The 21,938-nt window shown below is 28.7% G+C and overlaps 2 protein-coding genes across 6 annotated transcripts; one reads left to right on the forward strand and one right to left on the reverse strand.

Annotated features, from left to right (window-relative positions):
* Window positions 1–818: 818 nt before the first annotated feature.
* LOC132945239 (mitochondrial GTPase 1-like) lies at window positions 819–5,484 on the reverse strand. Of its 5 annotated transcripts, XM_061014920.1 has the most exons (6): window positions 5,251–5,458; window positions 5,104–5,159; window positions 4,722–4,853; window positions 1,960–2,099; window positions 1,562–1,772; window positions 819–1,113 (listed from the first exon to the last, which is right to left on the reverse strand). In XM_061014920.1, exons 3-6 carry the CDS (start codon window positions 4,798–4,800, stop codon window positions 1,022–1,024), a joined length of 522 nt encoding a protein of 173 aa, XP_060870903.1. In that variant the 5' UTR covers window positions 4,801–4,853; window positions 5,104–5,159; window positions 5,251–5,458; the 3' UTR covers window positions 819–1,021. The 5 variants fall into 5 exon arrangements, with proteins under 5 accessions (XP_060870903.1, XP_060870906.1, XP_060870905.1 ...); XM_061014923.1 differs by lacking the exon at window positions 4,722–4,853 and having other exon boundaries at window positions 5,104–5,154; window positions 5,251–5,455; XM_061014922.1 differs by lacking the exon at window positions 4,722–4,853 and having other exon boundaries at window positions 5,251–5,454.
* A 105-nt stretch (window positions 5,485–5,589) lies between these two features.
* LOC132945177 (transferrin 2) lies at window positions 5,590–18,349 on the forward strand. Its single transcript, XM_061014850.1, has 16 exons — window positions 5,590–5,726; window positions 5,869–5,995; window positions 6,523–6,680; window positions 8,444–8,576; window positions 8,661–8,803; window positions 8,869–8,986; window positions 11,806–11,985; window positions 12,105–12,268; window positions 12,513–12,692; window positions 13,271–13,435; window positions 13,526–13,614; window positions 13,694–13,860; window positions 14,145–14,411; window positions 14,495–14,638; window positions 16,640–16,811; window positions 16,875–18,349. Exons 2-16 carry the CDS (start codon window positions 5,899–5,901, stop codon window positions 17,101–17,103), a joined length of 2,406 nt encoding a protein of 801 aa, XP_060870833.1. The 5' UTR covers window positions 5,590–5,726; window positions 5,869–5,898; the 3' UTR covers window positions 17,104–18,349.
* The last annotated feature ends 3,589 nt before the right edge of the window (window positions 18,350–21,938 follow it).

Genomic DNA, 21,938 nt, shown 5'->3' on the forward strand with positions numbered 1-21,938 from the left:
AAGATAATCTTACCTTTCAATTAATTTAATTTAATAATACGCCAATTCAATCTAATTTTAAAAGAAACAGAGTATAATGGATTATTGTGAGCGTACAAAATTAGTAATACTGTACGTTTGTAAGACGGAAACTACAAACGCTGGTGTGGCGTCCTCTTAATTTTATTGACGTCCTCCTTTCCGCTGTATGGCATAAACAATATTGAATAGATCTGAAGTCTGAACCTCGGAGAAATATAGAAACGGACCGGCGCGCCCAATTGAGGTTATACTTTTGTTTGCCCGAGTTTATTTCTAATTATCGATAATCGATGTTATAACATATTATACTATAATCAATGGTAATATATTATTATATATATATTTATTCTAGCGTCGTACATTGTATTATTATATTACTAAATTATGTTTCAATATAATTCAATAACATAATTATCTATATTTTCATGAAACGTTGAACTATAATACATTTTTGAAGCTAATAAAAATAAAATATACACAAATAGTTCATATAATATGGAGGTCCTTTGAATATGAGTCCCTGCCATCTTTTAGAAATATTTATGTACCTACCTAGTTATACCTATTTTTAATATATATATACGTGGTTACCTACACTATAGATATTCCGACATTCCGTTAAGGCGTTAAATTCGTTTAAGTTTTTAAGTACCTATGCCCTATGGGTAATTGTTAAAATACCATTATATCCCACAGTAGTCTTTATCAATATACTTAAACGATTTTGAACCATCCTGATAGTAGTGTAAGTAGTTATAGGATTTATGTATGTTTAGCTATTTATTTATAATCATATAGATGGGTAAAATACTAATTACTTATAATAGCAATAATATACAAACTTCGTGTGAAACAAAAAATAATAAAAGTACCAATTAATTTATAGAAACTAAATCACATTTCATATTTGCATGTAAAACGCACATCTACATTTTATTATTATTGAACTGGACAATTGATTTTGAATATACAACATTATTTTTTATATGATTTGGTAACATTAATAATGATGAGGTCTAAAAGGATTGTCAGGGTCGAACAGTTTAGGGTCATGGCTAAATTCTGGATTTCTGAAATAAAACGGCATCAAACCTGAAAACAAAATAATAAACTATCAAAATCACCGTTAAAAAGTACGTATACAGTCCATGTTCATAATCAAATTCAGAATTTAATTTTGGTTATAAATTATACAACTGTGGGAATAATGTATTGTAGATTTAGCAGGCAAGCGTATGGAATAGGTAGTAGGAAGCTAATGGTTATACAGAAATATGCCTTGGATCTTGACATCGGTTAGGAATTGGAAAGAAAGAAAGAAGGAACCTACGCCAATTGTGAGTCAGTAATACGTTGTAAGTACAAAAATAATTGCACGCGTCTCAGTCAATGTTTATACCTACGACCGGAAATTAGGTGTAAATGTGTAATAATAGTAAAAAGACACGAGGGAAATAACACACGTGTAATTATTTACAACGAAAGGAATACGTGGAATAACACAGGGGATGCAGGATCTATAAAGTATAAAGGTACTAACCTGCTTCCCTGGATTTTTTAATTTCTTTTTCAACGTGGTCTTGTTTGTGTCGGCAAAGACCTGTAATGTGTCTACCGTAAATACGACCAGTAAAACGGGATATAAACTGCGATAACATCCTGGTGTTCTTGTAGTCCGGAACAATGTTCATTTTGCAGAGAATGCACAACCGTTTTTCCTTTTCATACGGGTTAGGTATGTTAACCAAATGCTTGACAAAACACAATTTAACGAAATTATAGTAATACAGCGAATAGAGAATATAAGATTATATTTTATACGCGTAATGAAAATAAAAATAAACTCGAACGAATGCAGCGTAAAAATATATTATACACCTATGGACCTATGTATAGGCACCTCACAATAAATAATATATAAGTAATAATAGTACCTACCTCACTTTTAAATGCCAGCACGTCTCCGTCTATTGCTTCCGTTTTTTTTTGGCCAATGGTTTTTTGCAAATTGGTCCATGGGTTAAATCTGTTTGTTCGGAACCTACCCATGTACCTCGTGCTTACGCCAATACTTATCCCTGAATAAATAAACATACAGTGCGTATATTATCTATTAGTTAACCATAAAATCACTAGACAATTAGTGATGTTTAAAATAAGGATTAAATAAATTACTATAAATTATAAAACAATTATTATATTGTTCATTTGTTCGACTATATATATTTACATTGTTCACTATACTCTGATAAAAAATACCTTTACAACATGTTCTTATTATTGTTTAATACGATTAGTTTACATATTATTATAATAGTAAGTAGGTACACAGCAAAGATTGAAGTACTTATCTTACAGTACACCCGGTCCACAATAAAAACTAATAAATAAACACAACAATATTGTAATTCGTAAGTACTAATATAAATAAATTATTTTCATTTATACAAGTATTTTTTTTTTAGATTTAGATAAAATATTATAACAAGCGTTTAAAGTTTATTAGATTATTAATTTACAATATATTATTTTAAGAAATAAGTTACTTACAGAATAAAATTAAAACGCAGGAATAATATGAAAATATGTAATTTCGAATGAATTAGGAATTTTTTTTTGCAAATTAAATCAAAACGCGCCTTGAATAATAATTTATTTTAAAATATAAGAGTACAATATGTACATAGAAATATGCAAATTAGTTGCATAAAACCATTACTATACCTAGGTACTTATCGTAAGACATATTTTATAACATTTTTAATAAAAGAAATCATAATATTTTAGTGCATCTTTGAATATGTGCAATGTGCCAATGTTACTTGGAATGCTCTGATCGATAGACTGCAGTATAGCTCGTACGCGTAATTAGGTATAATATAATATTATTACATGTTTCAATTTTAACCAATTTCAAAGTATTTTATAGACAAATAAGTAAGTACTTAACTAAATATTCACCATTACCTAGTATTAAAAAAAACATAGCAAATAATACATTATTCATTTTATAAATTATTATTTATCATTCTATAGATCAAACTTCGGTACTTAAAAGATCTAAAATGTCATTTTTATAGCATTTTACTCAAAAAAAATATATTTTTAACCTGTATACTTTATTTACTCTTAAATATTATTATTGAGAGGCTGTTCTAGCAATATTTTAATACCTGTCGTTTTTGTATGTGCTACAGAAAAAACACGTTCTTGCATATTGTTTAAAAATTACTGTTAAGTGTTAAGTTATTTTTAGAGACAAAACATTTTTATAAAAATGGGAGGAAATACATTTTTAAGTGTATTCTCATTTCTCAATATCACAATGGAGTTTTCGTAAATGTATGAAGCATAAAATAAAAATAAAATAACACATAATATTTGATTTTCTGCAGTAAAATTAGACTACTATTATAGTCTCAGACAATATTGTATAAACTTAAAGAAAAATGAAATACATTTGTCATAAATAACAAGATAAAAATAAAACTGTTAATTATTATTTATTCAAACTAACTTTCGGAACCAATGATGTAATAATTTTTATTTACATTAAAGGGTGGAATACTTAAATTTATTTCAAGACTTAAGTTGGGAAAGCAGCCAAACAATGCCTCTTGTTGAATCTTATAAATATAATTCCAATAGTGAAAGATAAAGTTACCAGATTAAGAATGAATATAATTTACAAAACTATTAACACCTACGTATTAAGAAATTATATTATTTTAGTTATAACTTATAAACATATTTTTTTTTTTTTTTAAATACAACAAAAACAATTTCATCTAAAAATTTAAGCAATGTTCATTTATTTTCAACTAAATTTTTTTTTTACAATAAATCATTATCTAAAAGTACTTTTCCAAAAACTCCTGTACGAAATGCATTTAGAAAATTTCTAGCCATTCCTTGCATGTCAGGTCGATAAATATACGATCCATCAAAGTTTAGATACTTGATACTAGACTTGCGATGAATTGCAGCTTTTGCTAGCACTATTCGTATATCATCAGTAGGTTCATCACAATTTAAGTATGAAACATAATCAAAATAGTTATTCTTATTAAACCAATACAACAAGTAGTCTGCAATTATCTCTTCACCAACAAGATGATCTTGTAAAGTCGCACACAATGCAAGTTTTAATCCAGTTTCAACATTTTTAATTGTTGGAGAAACTACTCCCGGTGTATCAAGAACATAAACTAATGGGTCATGGCTCACTTTAATTTGATTTTGGACTGCTCTAGTAATACCTGCTATTGCTCCAACAGGAGCAGCACTTTTTTTCCCAAGAATTGTGTTTCTAATAGAATTAATCAAAGATGATTTTCCCACATTAGGCACACCAATAACCATTATTCGAGAATCAATGTTTTCTGAACGGTTATATCTATTTGATCCTTTTATGAGACTTAATGCAGTGGGCATAATTTTTTTTACACCTGGACATAAAGAATTTTTACAGTTTGTATAAATTATTTTTGATATTTTCTGTTCAAGCATAATTTTTTCTTCAACTTTCTGCTTATAATTTAAATCAGCTAAATCCATTTTGTTCAATACTAAAATGTGAGGTTTCAATCCTGAAATAGAGTATTTAAAATCTGGATTGCGGCCAGAAAGTGGTATTCGGGCATCGTGGACTTCAATGATACAGTCAACTGATTTCAATTTTTGCTGCATTTGTTTCATACCTTTCCCCATGTGGCCTGGGAACCATCGCAAAAGAGCTTTGTCGACAACTTTGAAACTCTGTCTGAACTTGGAAGTCATTTTTAAAAATGAATCTGGTTCTTTTTAGGTAAAAATGTTGAGAATATTTTATGCTGGAAAAAAAATAATTCAACTTAACTTATCACTAGTCCCAGACCACAGAGAGGAGAAGCAATCATTATAACTAACATAATATTATGTAAATACATGAATATAAGAAGAAACCTATAAGTAATGAAAAAAATAACAAAGTAAAATGAATGATAATTCAATAGCTGAAACAACTAATGAAAAAAACACGTTTCATTATTCTTTAGACACATATAATGGTCAGTCAACTATTAAAATACTATAGGTATTTACCTTTCAGTAACTTGTGGCAAGTTCCAAACATTGTGACTGACATTTGAAAAACTGTTCTGCAACAAACAACAAATATATGGGAACAAATTATGATCGTTTTTGTAAGTAAATACGTTATCACAACATTTTTGTAAACTAAATACTTACAAATACGAAATATTCCTTTTCTTCGACTCCACCAGCTGAAACTGTTGGGTTTTTCTTTTCTTTTATTACAATATATTATTCTAATAAATAATAAATACTCAATTGATTAATAGATATTTGCACAGGTTAGTATGCATAGGTATTACTATTCAGTATTTACTGTATTAGAGAGACGTCTTGTAGACATTAAATAATATCAATGAAATTAACATTATCGTTATCGTAATTTGTACCGCATTGTCGGCAGACGTTATCAATCACGATTTTTAATTTTTTCGTCCATGACAGCAATTACGGGCAGGGCAGACGTCCTGCTGCGCCCACTTGTGGCAGTTATCATTCAGTTATTTGTTTACAAGTTTACAACAATAATAAATTGCCCAATGTCCATTTGTCTTGTCTTTAATACTCTATTACTCTATAATAAATCTATATTATAACATTTAAGTACGAGTGTCGGAGTGTACCAGTGACTAGTGAGTATTGAGTAGTGATCACTGATCATCGTGTATTCATGGATGATGGACGTGAACTTGATTTTAAAAAAAGTTCTCAACTTGAACTTCCTTCAAATTCATAAATCGTCATAGCGATTAATTCAGTATTTGATTTATATAGGTAATTTTCGGTTTGTCATGTATTAAAGAGATGTTTCCACCACAAAAATATACAATGAAGACATCCAACAATTTCCTAACCTTTTTGGCTGTTTGTTTAGTTTTGGCGAACATTGCATTCGTCCATGGTAAGTATTAACACATTTATGTCCGTATGCATAGTATACTATGGTGATTCGCCAAGCATGCACGCTTCCATTTTTTCTTTAATACAATTAATACCTAATTATTTTTTTCCCATGAATTTATTTTGTCAAATTCTAATAATTCTTTGGAATTATTAGATAGGTAGATACCTTAAAAGTCATATCCAAAAATACTAAGGATTTTTGATGCCATGTAAAGATTATTCTGTGACAAAATAAATTTAATTTTTAATTTATCTAAATCAAAATTTGAATGAGTAGTTTTCGAGTCTTTAAAATCTATATATCTACTACAAAAAAATAAGGATAATTGGTATAGAAATCAAAATATATGTATATTAAAATATGTTCTTTGAGTACTTGTACTTAAAAATTCCAAAAATCAGAATTTGATAAATATACAAATGCAAAAATAATGGGGCTGAACATGCTTGGAGAATATATTGTCTAATGGCTGCATTTCCTATCCATTGTTAATATTTCATGTTTGTTTTATAAATCACTTACAGGGTATATATCAGATCTACAAAACGATAAAATTAATCGAATCACTTGGTGTACTTTAAATGTCCAAGAACAATCAAAATGTTTAAATTTGTCTGCAGCTGTCAATAGAGATAGACAGAGATTTAATCCAAGAGATTTCATGGAACTCGTTTGCAAACCGGTAAATATTTAATTTTTGTCAAATTAAAGGTATCTATGTACCAATTTTGTGATGTGCCTGGATTAAAAGTACAATTCAAATACTTTATTAGACGTATTCAAACATAATTTATATTCTAAATGTTTTTGAAAAAAGTATTCTAAAATACTTTCTCAAAATAATTGTATTTAAAATCAAATATGTACCATCTACTTATTTTGAAATACTTCTTTTGTCTTATTTTATATAATATTTACTATTTTAAATTAAATCACTTTAAATAGAAAAATATATTTTTAAATAAAATAAATCCGTTTAAACATTGTTGGAACTTTTCTATTTTCCCGGATACTCTTTTTTGCAATTTTTTTTTGTTTTAAGGTGTGTAGATAAGCATATTTAAAATGATGGTGAAGTCAGAATTTGGCGGTCAAAGTTAGTTTTAAAGGGTCTCGGACTTTAAATAGCTATAACTTCAAAACTAAGTTTGACTGCTATATTCTGACTTCCTTGTCGTTTTCAGCATGATTAACCATACGTTAAAACAAAACAAAAAAAAGGGTATCCGGTAAGATAAAATATACATAAATGTTAAGTAATTTCTAGAGTTTCTAGAATTTCTAAAGTGTTCTAGTAATTTTTTACTGAGTATTCAGATATGTATTTTTAAGATTTAACATTTATTATACAATATATCAATCTATTGTAATTTTGTGCATTAATCTATTTTATGATAGAATATTTGTCTATTGCAAAATCATGCACTCATCAGGTAGACTTTAAAGTAAAAATCTAGGTTAGATAAATTACCTTAAGCATAAAGTCCAATTTTACATTATTGACCATAATTTGTTCAGTAAATTACTACAAGGTTTCTAATAATTATTTAAAATTTAGAAAAAAAGCCATAAAATCAGAAAGTCTGAAATATTCTATTAGGAAGTACCTATTATACTTATATGTAATATGTATATCATGGAAAAAATTATAGTTGTAATGTCTATGTTTTGAAAGTGCTTAAAATTATATTCAATGACAAACTAATTTATAATGATTATTGATTATATAGGTACATGCAATAGTGCATTTGTTTAAAATCATTTTATCAACATTATGGTAATTTAATTGTTTCCATTATAAATAATCATGTTCAATAATCTTATTATTGAGCTAAAATTATTTTATTTCTAAATTAAATATATTTTCAGTATTTTCATTTTACTTTTCATTCAACCTTAGGAAAAATTTATATGTAATATTTTGAGATAGTAAAATACAATTCTTACCACATCCAATAAAATTGAAGTACATTTAAACACAGTATATCTGAGTCTATCGCAATCTACAGTTTGGAATCTCTTACTCTTAACTTTTTATAACAAGAATTTTGTTTAAAAATCTTGAGATATTATCTGAAATTATATTAAACTATATAACATTTAATATTTATGTATTAGATAATATATAATATGACGTGTTTATATCATGTCTATGATCTATGATATGAATGGCAGAGGCAGTTAATATTAATAATAATGTAATAAAATCATCCTGATACTAAATCTATTTAAAAATATACTTATATATATAAACACTTTTACTATTAAATACTACCTAACTTGAAATGAAATTTTCTCATACAGTTTTAATTTCTCAATAAAAATATTAGAAAGATTTTGTTTGAATTATTGTAACCGAATAACTCATATATTTTTGGGTTAGCATAAATTTAGTTGATACATTATACAATACACTTATTAATTTATTTAATCAAAACGTTTTAGGGACTTAATAAAGATGACTGTATGATGAAGTTAGATAACAATGCAGCAGATATTTTGAGTTTAGATGCTGGAGAAGTATTTGTTGGTGGCCGATATAATAGCTTGATACCATTAATGCAACAACTATTTGAAGGTATTAATAATAAATACATTAATAATTTATGCTTAAACATATTTTATTTAAAAATTTAAATATTGTTATGTATATTTTTTTCAGATGGCTCTACTGAATATTACTCTGTTGCTTTAATAAAAAAGAACACTTTAAAGGATGTGTATAATCTTGGTGATTTGAAGGGTAAAAAGGCTTGTTTTGCTGGGGTTGGTACTCAAGCTGGGTGGAATGTACCAATAAATACCGTAAGATAACTGAATACATACACACTGATTATATCAATTTCTAATATTTGAGTATCTGTTTTCAGCTTATTTCTAAAGGCTATATGAAAATTTTTGATTGTAATAACCAAGTGAAAACTACTATAGAATTCTTTGGTCACAGTTGTGCTGTAAATTCACTACTTGACAAGTACAACCCAATGGGTAATTCTTTTTACATATAATACTGTTACTAATTATAATTTAATATATAATATAATATGTATACGGTGTGTCCGCGGAAACAGAGTATACTTTATCACTGATTACCCTGTAAATATTTTTCAATTTTGTCTGCGGGACATTAAATAACAGATCATACATTTCTATGACTTGAAATTTTTTTAACTCATGCATCTTGCGCATGCGCAACACAACTTCATTTTTTTTTTTAATGACAACCCCTATTTTGAATGTCGTTTTTAGATTGCTCGTTTTTTTTTAAAGTAGTTTTAATCTTCCAACTTGTACTCTAAACCCAAAATTGACAAAATTAGAGCCAGGTATAATTTTAAAAAAAAAGTTAATTAATTTACTAAATGTGATTTTTTTAATTTTAATTTCACGTATTTTTTCCTTCTAAACACCATGATATAATCAAATTTTTTATTATTAAAGTAATCAATTAATTACTTTTTATGAATTACTATTTTATTTTATTATTACACATAATGAAATTACCTACATAATTATTATCAAAACATGTATTAAAAAACAAAATTCTAAATTTCTAAATTATTTTTTTCTTGACTAGATATACTATACATTTTTATTTACAATTTAATTTACAGAAATTACAAACAAATCATTTGATAAACTGTTCGAAAGTCGCTCCGTTATATAGAGTGCATGCCTCAAATCGACGTAAACATACATGAGTAGTTGCTGCCAGTATTTGGTTTTCATTTAAGAGGTTATATGCATGTGTGATTTTATTCTTCAATTCTTGAATGTTGATTAGAGGATCAGCATACACAAAATTTTTCAAGTGTCCCAACAAAAAAAATCTAACGGTGTAAGATCGGGTGATTTTGGGGGCCACTCCACTGGTCCGTGTGTTGCAATAAATGTTTCACCAAATTTTACTCTTAAAAATTCTTGAAAAATTCGGGCATTGTGATCAGGGTCTTGCTGATAATATATATTTCTACGTTTAACTAATGGTAAATCATCACGTAAAAAATCTAAGTAATTTCTTCCCGTTAAAGTTCTGTCGTAGAAATGGGGCCCTAGTAATTTCCCAACAATCAAACCAATCCATACGTTTGTGCCCCAACATGTTTGGAAGTTTGTAGGAACAGCCCAGTGAAGATTTTCATCCGACCAATAACGATTGTTTTGCTTGTTTAATATTTCATTATTAGTAAATTTATTTTCATCAGTCTACAAAATATGATTAATTAATAATGGATCACCCTCAGATGTTACCATAAACTAAAAAAAATTTTCTGGGTCTGTTATGCACAAATATTGGACAAGGTCTGGTTTGTAAGCGTGTAGTTTGCTTTTTTTTAACATCTTATGAATTAAAGTTTTAGACACGCCAACTTTATGTCCAACGTGCCTAACAGATGAATTTGGATTAAGGTGTACATATGCTAAGACCTGATTTTCAATAACTTCATTAAAATTCGGATTCGCAAGAGGTTGTTGTTTTTGTTGTATGAACCATTTTCTATCAACGACTTTTCAAGTTTTTGAACAAAAGTATAATGTGGATGGTACCTATTTGGATATTGCCGGGCGTACATTCTTATTGTTTCTCATGCATTTCTGTTACACTTTCTATAGACTAACAATAACTGAACTTTTTCACTATTATTCATAATTAAATTTTTATTTGAGCAAAGTTTAAACTGTTACTTGCGTTATAATTTTGACAAATACGAACAGAAAACGTTAAACTACTAAGATCGCAATGACACATGACTCTGATAATAAGTTGCATAGTACTTAATATGAAAATAGGTACCTATAGGTCCCCTATAGCTTTTTTTTTTTTTTTTCGGTCTCAACAGACGGCGCAGCGGGAATTACTTTCGTATTACTTCCACGACGCCGCCTAGGTAACCTATAGCTAACCTATGCTAACCTAACCTATAGGTACCTAACAAAAATAGAAAGACCATGCTCATTATAATTTCAATAATAATAATTCTGATGGAACGAAAAAACACACAATTAGAAATTAAATAAATGTTTAAATGTTTACCTTTTTCAATTTGAGTCATGAACAAGGGATTTTCCAACAATTTATCTTTGTAATTTCTATAAATTCAATTGCAAATTATAAATTGTTAAAAAAAATAATTCAGAAATTTAGAATTTAATTTTTTAATACATGTTTTGATAATAAATTATGTAGGTAATTTCATTATGTGTAATAATTGATTATATCATGGAATTTAGAAGGAAAAAATACGTGAAATTGAAATTAAAAAAATCACATTTAGTAAATTAATTAATTTTTTTTTTTAAATTGTACTAGCTCTAATTTTGTCAATTTTGGGTTTAGAATACTAGTTGGTAGATCAAAACTACTTAAAAAAAAACGAGCAATCCAAAAACAATATTCAAAATAGGGGTTGCCATTCAAAAAAAAATGAAGTTGTGTTGCGCACGCGCAAGATGCTTGAGTTAAAAAAATTTCAAGTCATAGAAATGTATGATCTATTAGTCTAGTTTAATGTCCCGCAAGCAAAATTGAAAAATATTTATAGGGTAATCAGTGATAAAGTGTACCATGCTTCCGCGGATACACGGTATATTATATATGGGTGTAAATGATATATTATGTTATAAACTTATAAACCATAATATAGTAACTGATAAATATGATGTGTTTATTTATGAAAGGGTTTAGTTAAATTGAATACCATAATAAAATGTTTAGTAAATAACATATACTGAAGATATCCAGTACATTTATTTCCTCTTCCTTATACTCAGACATACAAAGTACTTATTTATCAACATTTTTTTAGGTGATAATTCTGACCGTTTATGTATTCTCTGCGCTAGCAAAGTTTCTGGCCAAAAATGCACTTCAAATGACCCATATGCTGGTGACGAAGGAGCGTTCAGATGTTTAATTGAGACAGGTGATATCGCATTTTTACGACATACAACTGTATTGGAAATGTTAAAGGATCAATCATTATTCAGTAAGATATAAAATATAAACGATCATTCTATATATTATATTTATTTATGATTGAAGTTGTTTAAACAAATTGTTTTTCAATTTAAATATGTGTAATATTTCTACCAATTAAAAATTTAGGTAAAACCACAGAAGATGATTTAGAACTATTGTGTGTGGATGGTTCAAGACGTCCAATTAGTGAATTCAATTACTGTAATTGGGGACCAGTACCTACTGATGCTATTATGACTACATCTGCCAAAACTTCTTCTGCTCGTATTTCATACCAAAGATGGCTACAGGTATTTTGAACCATAAAATAATTTGCATAATAAAAATTTCAAAACATTAAAAAAAAAATCAGAGCAAAAAATCTATATACAAAAATATTATTGTCTTAACACTTGTTTAATGCCATAATTTAAGAAAACCCCATGAATACTATAACTTGTATTTTGCATTTTGTAAATTTTCATTAGCCGAGTAATAATACAAATAATTTTATAAGTTATAACTTTTAACATTATTTAAATTTTATTTCATTAGAAAGTAATTGAATTATATGGAAAACCAAAATCCGCACAACAGTTCACAACTATGGCTCCTGACATAAACTGGGCAGGAGGATTCAATCAACCTCAGTCTCAAATCAACAACAATATTGCCAAAAGTTTTAATTTATTTGATTCTTCAGTTTATGACAATCACCACAATCTTTTGTTACAGGTAATTAAAAATTAATTTAAGTAGAAATTGCAAATAAAATCATATTCATAAATATAACACTTGAAAATATTTAAAAATAAAATGTAGACGTATTTTGTTTTATTTTTATAGTTTAGTAGATTTTATTAGCAGATAACATGAATATGACTGGTTAAAAATTCTAAAATATAAGATTTGCACAAAATTACATACTATTTTATAGAACTATATTTAATTTTGTTTCAATGAAAATAAACAACATTTACACTTAATGTTAAAATACATTTTATATTTTATAAAAAATTAAATTAATATTGTATACAATATTAATTTAATATGTTAACAAATTTTGTCATTACTAATTCTTGTGATCTTGAAAAAATAATCGCAATAATTTCTTAAAATTCATTGTGTTTACTGTTTATAGAATAAAAACCCAGAGTGTTAAACAGTGCTGTTGCTGATACACTAAGTTATCAATTAATATAATTAAAAGAAGTTAAATATTTAGACAAATTAACAATTATTAAAAATAAATAAAAAATATTGATTTTATATATTTTTCAACTTTCCATGAAGATAGCATTTTATTGTTGTAGGACTCAACAAGAGGTTTACGGCCTTTAGAAGAAACCCAACAAACATATACAAGTTATTTAGGAAAAGCCATGGACGTTGTACTCGGAGTACGTTATTGTCCTGTTTCAAAAATGACACTCTGTGTAACATCTGAGCCAGAAATGGATAAATGTATTAAAATGAAGGTAAATTATATTTATATAATATATTTAATATATTATGCATATTTATTTTTTTTACAAGTTTCTTATTCATTTTCTTTTTGTATGCAATAGTTGGCATTAAAAGTTCAACTTTTGGTTCCTGAATTGCATTGTTTCCGAGGTTACAGTCAAGTGCATTGTATGCAAGCCATTAGAAATGGGTATGTTAAAACTAAATTGTAATCACTCTGTACATTGTACAAACAAATTAGTAACATTTATGTTTTGTTGTTTTAACAGAAATGCAGATGTTGCAGTGATGGATGCTGGCGATATTTATACCGCTGGACTGCATTATGATGAAATACCATTTATCACTGAAATGTATGATCTACCTGAACCAGAATACTATGTTGTAGCTGTTGCAAAAGAAGAGGATCCGGATACTGAAATATCATTTTTAAAAGGTTTATTTCAAACTTATTAGAAAATCTAATGGGTCCTAGTGTGACTGGGTGGTTGGCCTCTGTCACTAACGTGTTCTGACGTCAAGCATCGGCCGACCTCGCTACTTCCCGGATGGGTGACCACCCGGGTTTTTATTGATGAATCCTCGCCCCCACATACATGTGTTCCTCGACCATCCATAATCCCCCTACAAAATGCTATTGGCCATAGTTGCTAATGCTTAAGATTAATAAAATAAAATATAAAATCTAAACAAATACTTTAATGTTGCCAACAATTTTAGGTAAAATGACATGTCACCCAGGTTTATATTCTGGTGGTGGATGGATAATACCAATGGCATTTTTGTTGAGTAATGGGTGGATACGAAGTTATGGATGTGACTCAATACAAGCTGCTTCTGAATACTTTAGTAAATCTTGTGTACCAGGTGCATTAAGCAATGAATATAACCCAGGTTTACCTTATGATAACCTTTGCCATCTATGTAGAGGTTCTAGTTATCGGTACTGCAAACGTGATGCCACTGAAGACTTTTATGGCTACACAGGTAAAGTTGCTTTAGAATTAAAAAGATTATTATATTATTTATTAATTATTACTAATATTAAAAATTATATATTTTTTCCTTAGGAGCCTTAAGGTGTTTGGTCGAAGGCGGTGGAAATGTAGCTTTTGTCAAACATACCACAGTTTATGAGAATGTAGATGGAAAACGCAAACAGTGGTGGGCAAGGAATACTTTAACTTATGATTTTGAACTTCTGTGTCCTGATGGTAAGTTTCCATGTACTAATATAGAGTTAGAAAATCTACAACAGTCTAATAGACTGTAAATTTTTGTTCTAGGTGTTATTTATTTTATAATGTTTTTAATTTAAAAAAATTCTGATTTCAATTATTTATCATTGCTTAGAAGGAATTTATATTGAATGTTTGGATATGAAAGAATAATATTGTTTTAGATCATTTGTATTCTGGGGTTATGTTTATTTTTTATTTTTTTAATTTGAATTAATTCAAATGTTTCTTCTGAACTGTGGAATAAATTCTTACAAATAGAAATCCCAGCAAAAAAAAATGTATATGAAATCAAGATTTTTTTATTAAATGTAAATTTAATACATCAATATTCAATTACATTAACCTACTCTATGACGAGGTATACTATACACCTGCTATACAGTGGTTTTATTTAGAACCTACAGATAAAATTTAAGTAGATACCCAAAACTCAACAGTATAAATAAAGTAATTGTGCTTTGCTTTAAATATCAAAATTGTTATCATTAGTTGGGTAATAAAAATGCAATTTATTTAAAGACATTTTGTTCATCCATTCGAATGGGTATTTCTAGTATACTAGTATACACTTGGTAGTTAGGGTAGTCATGGTAGTTGGGATGTTCGTTTTTTCTGACTACCATATTTTATTCTATGTATATTTAAAATTGTTTATAATGTATCATAATAAAACATTTCAGCTTACAACAAGGTCGTCGGCGATTACTTTCTAAGGGGTTCAGATGATTTGAAAAAAAATATTGATGTCCAAAAACTTTGTTTTTTAAATTTGTTTAGCAAATTATTCTGGGTCTACTCAAAAACAAATAATAATAAAAAAATTAGCTCTTAAGTAAAATATATTTGGCGGTTCGCATTTAATTCCGAGAGCCTGCTAAAAGCATGACTTCTATTTTAACTTTCAAACATGTATTTTATTAATGTTATATACAAAATGCCTAAAAAACCTTGAACTATAATATTTAATATAACCAGTAGCTGATTTTAAAAAACTTATAAAAATCAGGTATAAAAATAGTTCAAATATACACTTATTATTTTATTTTACTTTTGCTATCTTTAATAATATCAAAAACAGGCATTTTATTAAACTACATTTTTGCAGTAATTTTAATAGATTTATAATATTATAATATAATGTTGGTATTTCTAAATGTGTTTCTATGCAATTCTACTCTTAAATATATTTAGTATCAAAATTAAGTCGTCATCTTTTATATCTTTTATCTTAGGCATAAATAATAATAATAAATAGTAAATAACATTTGTATTTTGTATTATATTTTATTTATAATTAAAGATATTAAACATTTTTGACAGTCACATAAATCTCATCATTGTCTTATGATTTATTGCTATATTAATTATTCTAAAAATAACAAATGGAATGTGTATTATAAATGTGTTATTAGTTATTACGGTCTTGAACTATTATAAAACTGTAATTAAAAGTTCAATATTTATTGAATACTCACATTTTCTGCTTAGAGATTTAACATAGGTATTTAAAAGAAACATGATTTTAATAAACCTCAATTATTTAAACATAAAAGACGTCTCTTTTTCTATTTAATTTAACCTTGTATGTAATTTACATTTTGCTGTGACAGAATGTCTCAATAAAACATAATTGTTTCAACTTCTCAGTGTCAATCCCATTAAATATATATATCAGAAATAAAGGGTATGACCAAATAGTCAATGGCTTTTAACCTAATATGATGAGAAGTAAATTAGGCACCGATCTGGAAATTTGACTGCATTTTTTAGAATCAGTATTTATATAGATAATATATTTATCAAAATAATTTTGTCAAATAACAAAAATTGACCAAATACTTTAAATTTTAGAATTTTTTTTTTTAAATATAGTTGTTATTTTTAGAAAAATTTCATATTAGCAGCAGAATACATTTATATTACATTATTTATGTATATATTTAACAACAATATAATTTGTTTTATTTTACACAGGTACTAGATCATCAATTCATGATTACAAGAGGTGTAGCTTGGGTAAAGTCAAAGCCAACGCTGTTATAACTCGTGGGGGTGAAGCTTATAATCACACTGAAGTGATGGCATTCACCAATCTGTTTATGGCTGCCCAGCAGTTGTATGGCAGGAAAACTATTGACGAGTTTACGTGAGTGGTTGACAATCTTTATCTTTGACCTACTGTACAATTATAAATTTGTTTTAATTTCAGTTTCAGTATGTTTACGTCTCCAGAACCGTACAGTGATCTTATTTTCCAGGATGCTACCCAGCAGCTTGCATCCATTGATAGTTCACTAAGACATTACTCCGAGTGGTTAGGGGAAAATTTCATGCTGGCACGTCGTCTTGTTGACTGTCGTGCATCTGGTACTAAATCATTACCACTGGGAATTATAACTTTGTTATTATCTGTAATTTGTACTCACGCGTGGTTATAGACTTATTGTGTTCAATCAATTTATAAATATTGCATAATAATGTTATGGGCATCATTTATTGTTTAGAATACTCATCCTATTATGATCATTTTCAGAATCTCAATCATAAAATGCTTAATATTGTAAATGTCTTTCCACAAGGTAAGATCATTTTAACAATGTATCATTACCATTGTGAATTATAATTATTAATTATGTTATTATCTGTAGTTTGTATTCACGCGTGGTTATAGACTTTATTGTGTTCAATCAATTTATAAAAATTGCAAAAAAATGTTATGGGCATCATTTTTGATTGCTCATCATAATGTGATCATTGACAGAATCTCAATCATAAAATGCTGTGTATTATTTATTGCCTGCACTTGACAATTTTAAAATTAAAATCTTCCGTCCATTTATTAATTTTAAGACTTTACTGATAATATATTAGACATCAATTATAAAATACTTTAGCCAAATATTGTAAGTGTCTTTTTATAAGTTTAGACCAATTTAACAATGTATCTATCTAAAGAAAATATATTTTTATGACCTTTTTTGTATAATTTTTTTTATTTTAGGAAATGTTATTAATGTTTAATTATTTAAAGAGTAATATTGTTGAATAATCCGTCCATTTTTGTCTACATTAAAATTATTTAAGATCAAATCAATATTTTTTGTTAATATAATATTATTGTCATCAATTTATTTTTGTACGTATTTTGTTGAATTGTATGTATTTTTCATGCAGATATTTGTATAACACTACCTTTAAGTAGTTAGCGTTTAAAATGTATACTTTTAGTGACTTAGTTACGTGTTCACGCCTCATAAATTTATCAACATGTTATCCAGAGTTAGAGACACATTTGTTATGGTGATATGATATATACTATATACAATAACTATAATATGCAGTGGCGTAGATATGATTTCTGAAAGGGGGGAATCAAAAAAAAAAAAAAAAAACAGCTAAATGGGAGGAGAAAATTGGGATCCTACACCCTCTCAAAACTTTTTACTAAGGTAATAAAAAGCCAATGGGGGGGGGGGAATCTCACCCCCATACCACTTGTCTACGCCACTGATAATATGATATCTGATATTAATTATAATCGCAAAATGTATACTTGTTACAATTAAATAATTAAATTACATGCTTTTACATTACCTTTATTGTGAAAATTTTATTTTATTTTAATCTAAACATTGATGACATACTTTTTTATTAAAGTGCCTTGAATAAACGTATTGATAAAAATGTTTTTTTTTCTTAATTAATTAGAGACTTCAATATGCATGGTGATTTTTATCATGCTCGACCTATTTTCATGCTTAAATTATGCATTTTCCCCCTTTGAAGTATTAAGCACATATTTTTTGTTGAGAATTTTGATGTAAAATTCGAACGAGTAGTTCTTGATTTATAATATAACTGTGTACTATGGATAATAATATGTCTATTGTCTATGGTAATGGTAGTATCAGTATTATTATAGTTGATGATGGTTAAATTCGTGTTCGTATTTTTAAGATTATGTGATTCGTAAATGAACAAATTATATTTGTCGTGCTATTATTTTTATTATTTTTGTACATTGTAGACTTGTAGCCATAAACAATAATACCTACCAAGAACTAAGAATAATAAACATTCTTATTAGTTATTACGGAGTCTATTGTTGTAGCTCATATTGATGTACCATTTGGCTATTATACGTCATACTGTATACGCCTATAATACGGGCTATACTATGATAACCATAGAGTAATTAATTACTCTATGATCATAACTATAATAGGTTATCAGTTATCACTAATAGACAATATCACGGATCGGTGAGCTGGCTGCGGGGACGTGCATTTACGCGTTAAACCACGATTTAAGATAATATTAGATCTTAAATCGTGCATTAAACGCAACTTCGTTAAAAATAGAATATCCGGGGAGTCCAGATAAACCGCAGGATGAAGTATCACGTATTTTCATTAATTCGTTATCAACACTTTTATTTTAACCTATAATAAACCTGATATATAGTTTCATAATTTATTTTGTTAGTTGGTCATTTAGTTACATTTCGCATGTGCGCGTTTCATGTTTGTGAAAATTGTGTAAACGTACGTCGTAGGTACAAGAAAAAAATGTTCGGTTAAATTTTCTAGCAATATTGAATATCGAAATAGATATTATAGTAAATACTGAAATAATATTAAACACATTTGCTAAATCCAACTGAAAAATACAGCTCTAAAAATGTATTGGGTACATTTTTTTAAATAAAAACTTGTTCTATAATTATTATATTATTTTGTTGTTACTTGTTGCTCTAAAGCCATAATTACAGTATTAATAATTCCTATTGTTTTCCTAAAAGTGATGTGGTGTATAATGTATATTATATATTAGGTATAAATATAATTTTGACAACTATTATAAGTAGATGAAATAGCACATTTGAAAATAATATTTAGTAAGTTTTATTTTCTGTCAACATTGTAATTAAGTACGCAGTATACGATATACCTATATGTTGTACTAAAAAAATGTTGAGGTGCTAATTACTTGTATAAATGCTTCATTCAGTAGCTAGGGTGAAGCCTCCCAAATCTCAAATGCTATTTGCGCCTATGCTGTTGAAATTTCAAAAATCCATTAATTGTTTTAAGTGTGTCACCACTCACCACTCGTCGTTATTATCGATCTAATTAAGGGTGTCGTCGTAAAATGAAAAAATCGAAAAGCGTTGATTTACATATTCTTACAAGATGTCTACTTCACAAACGATTCATCTACATAATAATAATAGTATTACGATATTTCGTAACATTTAAATTTTTTATCGGAGGAATCGAAATTAATTGTTGGTTTTTTTTGACGCACCAGAGTTTTCAATTGTTGCACATTTTCTTTACCACATCGCTATCTGGCGTTCAGGTCTGGATCCGAAACACGGCTATAGACAGAACGATTTTCATCCCCTCTAACAAGTTATTGGTAGACGTTAGAAGGGTAGTATATATAATTGATCGACCGACGCAAGTAGTTGTGAGGTCTGGCGCGTGGAGCTATCCGAAATCGCCGTATGGTGAACCCCGAGACACAAGGGATAAGTGTCATAGCCCTTTAAGAATGGGATGGTGCAGAGTAAAAAGTGGTTCAGGGAGTTATAGGGGGGTGATATCGGTATCTCAGAACTGAACTTGGATAACCAATATCACCCTCCGGTAACCCCGACCTAAATCTACCTACTCCATTCCAACCATAATATTTACTGTACATGGTTACCCATCATCAGTACTTGTCGTAGTTTCACGTGCAATTTCGACCTCCGCATAAATTTTTTTTTTTTCGAATAAAAATTATTTATTTTCCGTTGGTTGATTTTGGTTGATATTTTGACATAACTCGTATCCCCCCCCCCCCCTAAATCCCTAAACTGAAAAACTAAAACCGTTTAACAAGTTGAGTAGGTATCATAATATTATATGTAAATATGTGGTCCACGTACAACTTTCAACTATTGCCCTTAATATTTTACTATACGTCTTGCCAATTTCGTCTCGAGTACAGTGGCGAATTCGATTTAGTTTTATGGAGGAGGTGACCCTAAAATTATTAAATATTATACATAAATTTATATTCCACCTTATTGCATTTACCACGAAGTTTACCACTTTTGTGTCCAATGAGAAGAAATAATGCTAAATATTAAATTTCAAATGAATGAGATTACTGGTTAGACAAGATACTATAATTTAAAATAATATTTATATGGTATAATATCTAATTTGGTGATAAATTCCAGCCAGGACTAAGATCTTCGGGGGCCCAGGGGCTTACAATACATGGCTGTGGGCCCTAACTAATAAAAAAATGGCCGTATTCCCCCATTTACCATGTCCGTGGTGGTGAACACGGTATAGTCGGGTGACGGGCCCCAACACTCGTTAGTTCAAACAGGAATAAAAATAAATATCCTTGTAAGCACTATAAAAAGTACAAATATTACCACTCAATGTAATTTTAAGCCGAGAAGAATATGGGCCCTTTACATACGTGATCCTGGGGACGTGGCCCCCATGCCCCCCCCTTAACCAGTCTTGGTGATAATCAAGGTCTTATAGCATTTGCATACTTTTTTACTCGGCCCACGGGGTCACCGTGCTTTATGTACCGACCAAGGGGTAACCGGACGTCAGGCTTCTTTTAATAAAAAAATATCTCGCGTCTTGCAGCACCAGGCTTCGGGGAAAGACAAAGAGGCTCGCGTCATGTGACGTTGGGTTTAATATTCTATATGGGGGTGGGGGAGGGGCAGAGAGACCAAATGACTCGCGTCATGCAACATGGGGCTTAACATTTAAATAATATGTGGGAGACATGGGGGAATATTATATATTACAGACGACGACAATGTAATTTTGAGCTAACAGGACGGAAACGACGAGACCGACGAGTTGTCATCGGCTTCGCCCGCCACGGGCTTACACAGTGTTTTTGGCCAATCATGTTGGTTGACGAAAACGGCGCAGTTAAAAATTACGTCCACGAGGTTGTGGAACTGAGCATGGCAGTGTTCTGTGAGGCGGTGATGTTCTGTAGATACGTGACAAGACAGACGTTAGTCGAAGTCACGAACTAAGATATAATGGACTGGAAACGAGTAACTTATTAGTGGCCACTATAATGTATGTACAAGATGTAAGGTGCGGGAGGTCGCAATGAGGACCCAGAGTTTACAACGCCATCTGTATAAAATTGTAATATATAATATTTATACTTAAAATAAAACACGAGACAACTAATAACGACAGACCATATTATTATGGAATGTAGGGTGATCCAA

Source organism: Metopolophium dirhodum, chromosome 5 (genome assembly GCF_019925205.1).
Source record: "Metopolophium dirhodum isolate CAU chromosome 5, ASM1992520v1, whole genome shotgun sequence".
Taxonomy (NCBI): Eukaryota; Metazoa; Arthropoda; class Insecta; order Hemiptera; family Aphididae; genus Metopolophium; species Metopolophium dirhodum.

Coding starts and splice junctions, on each gene's coding strand:
- LOC132945177 (XM_061014850.1), top strand. CDS start 5,899: ATGTTTCCACCACAAAAATATACAATGAAGACATCCAACAATTTCCTA. Junction 12,693..13,270: donor ACCACAATCTTTTGTTACAG/GTAATTAAAAAT, acceptor TTATTGTTGTAG/GACTCAACAAGAGGTTTACG. Junction 16,812..16,874: donor AAAACTATTGACGAGTTTAC/GTGAGTGGTTGA, acceptor TTTTAATTTCAG/TTTCAGTATGTTTACGTCTC.
- LOC132945239 (XM_061014919.1), bottom strand. CDS start 4,800: ATGACTTCCAAGTTCAGACAGAGTTTCAAAGTTGTCGACAAAGCTCTT.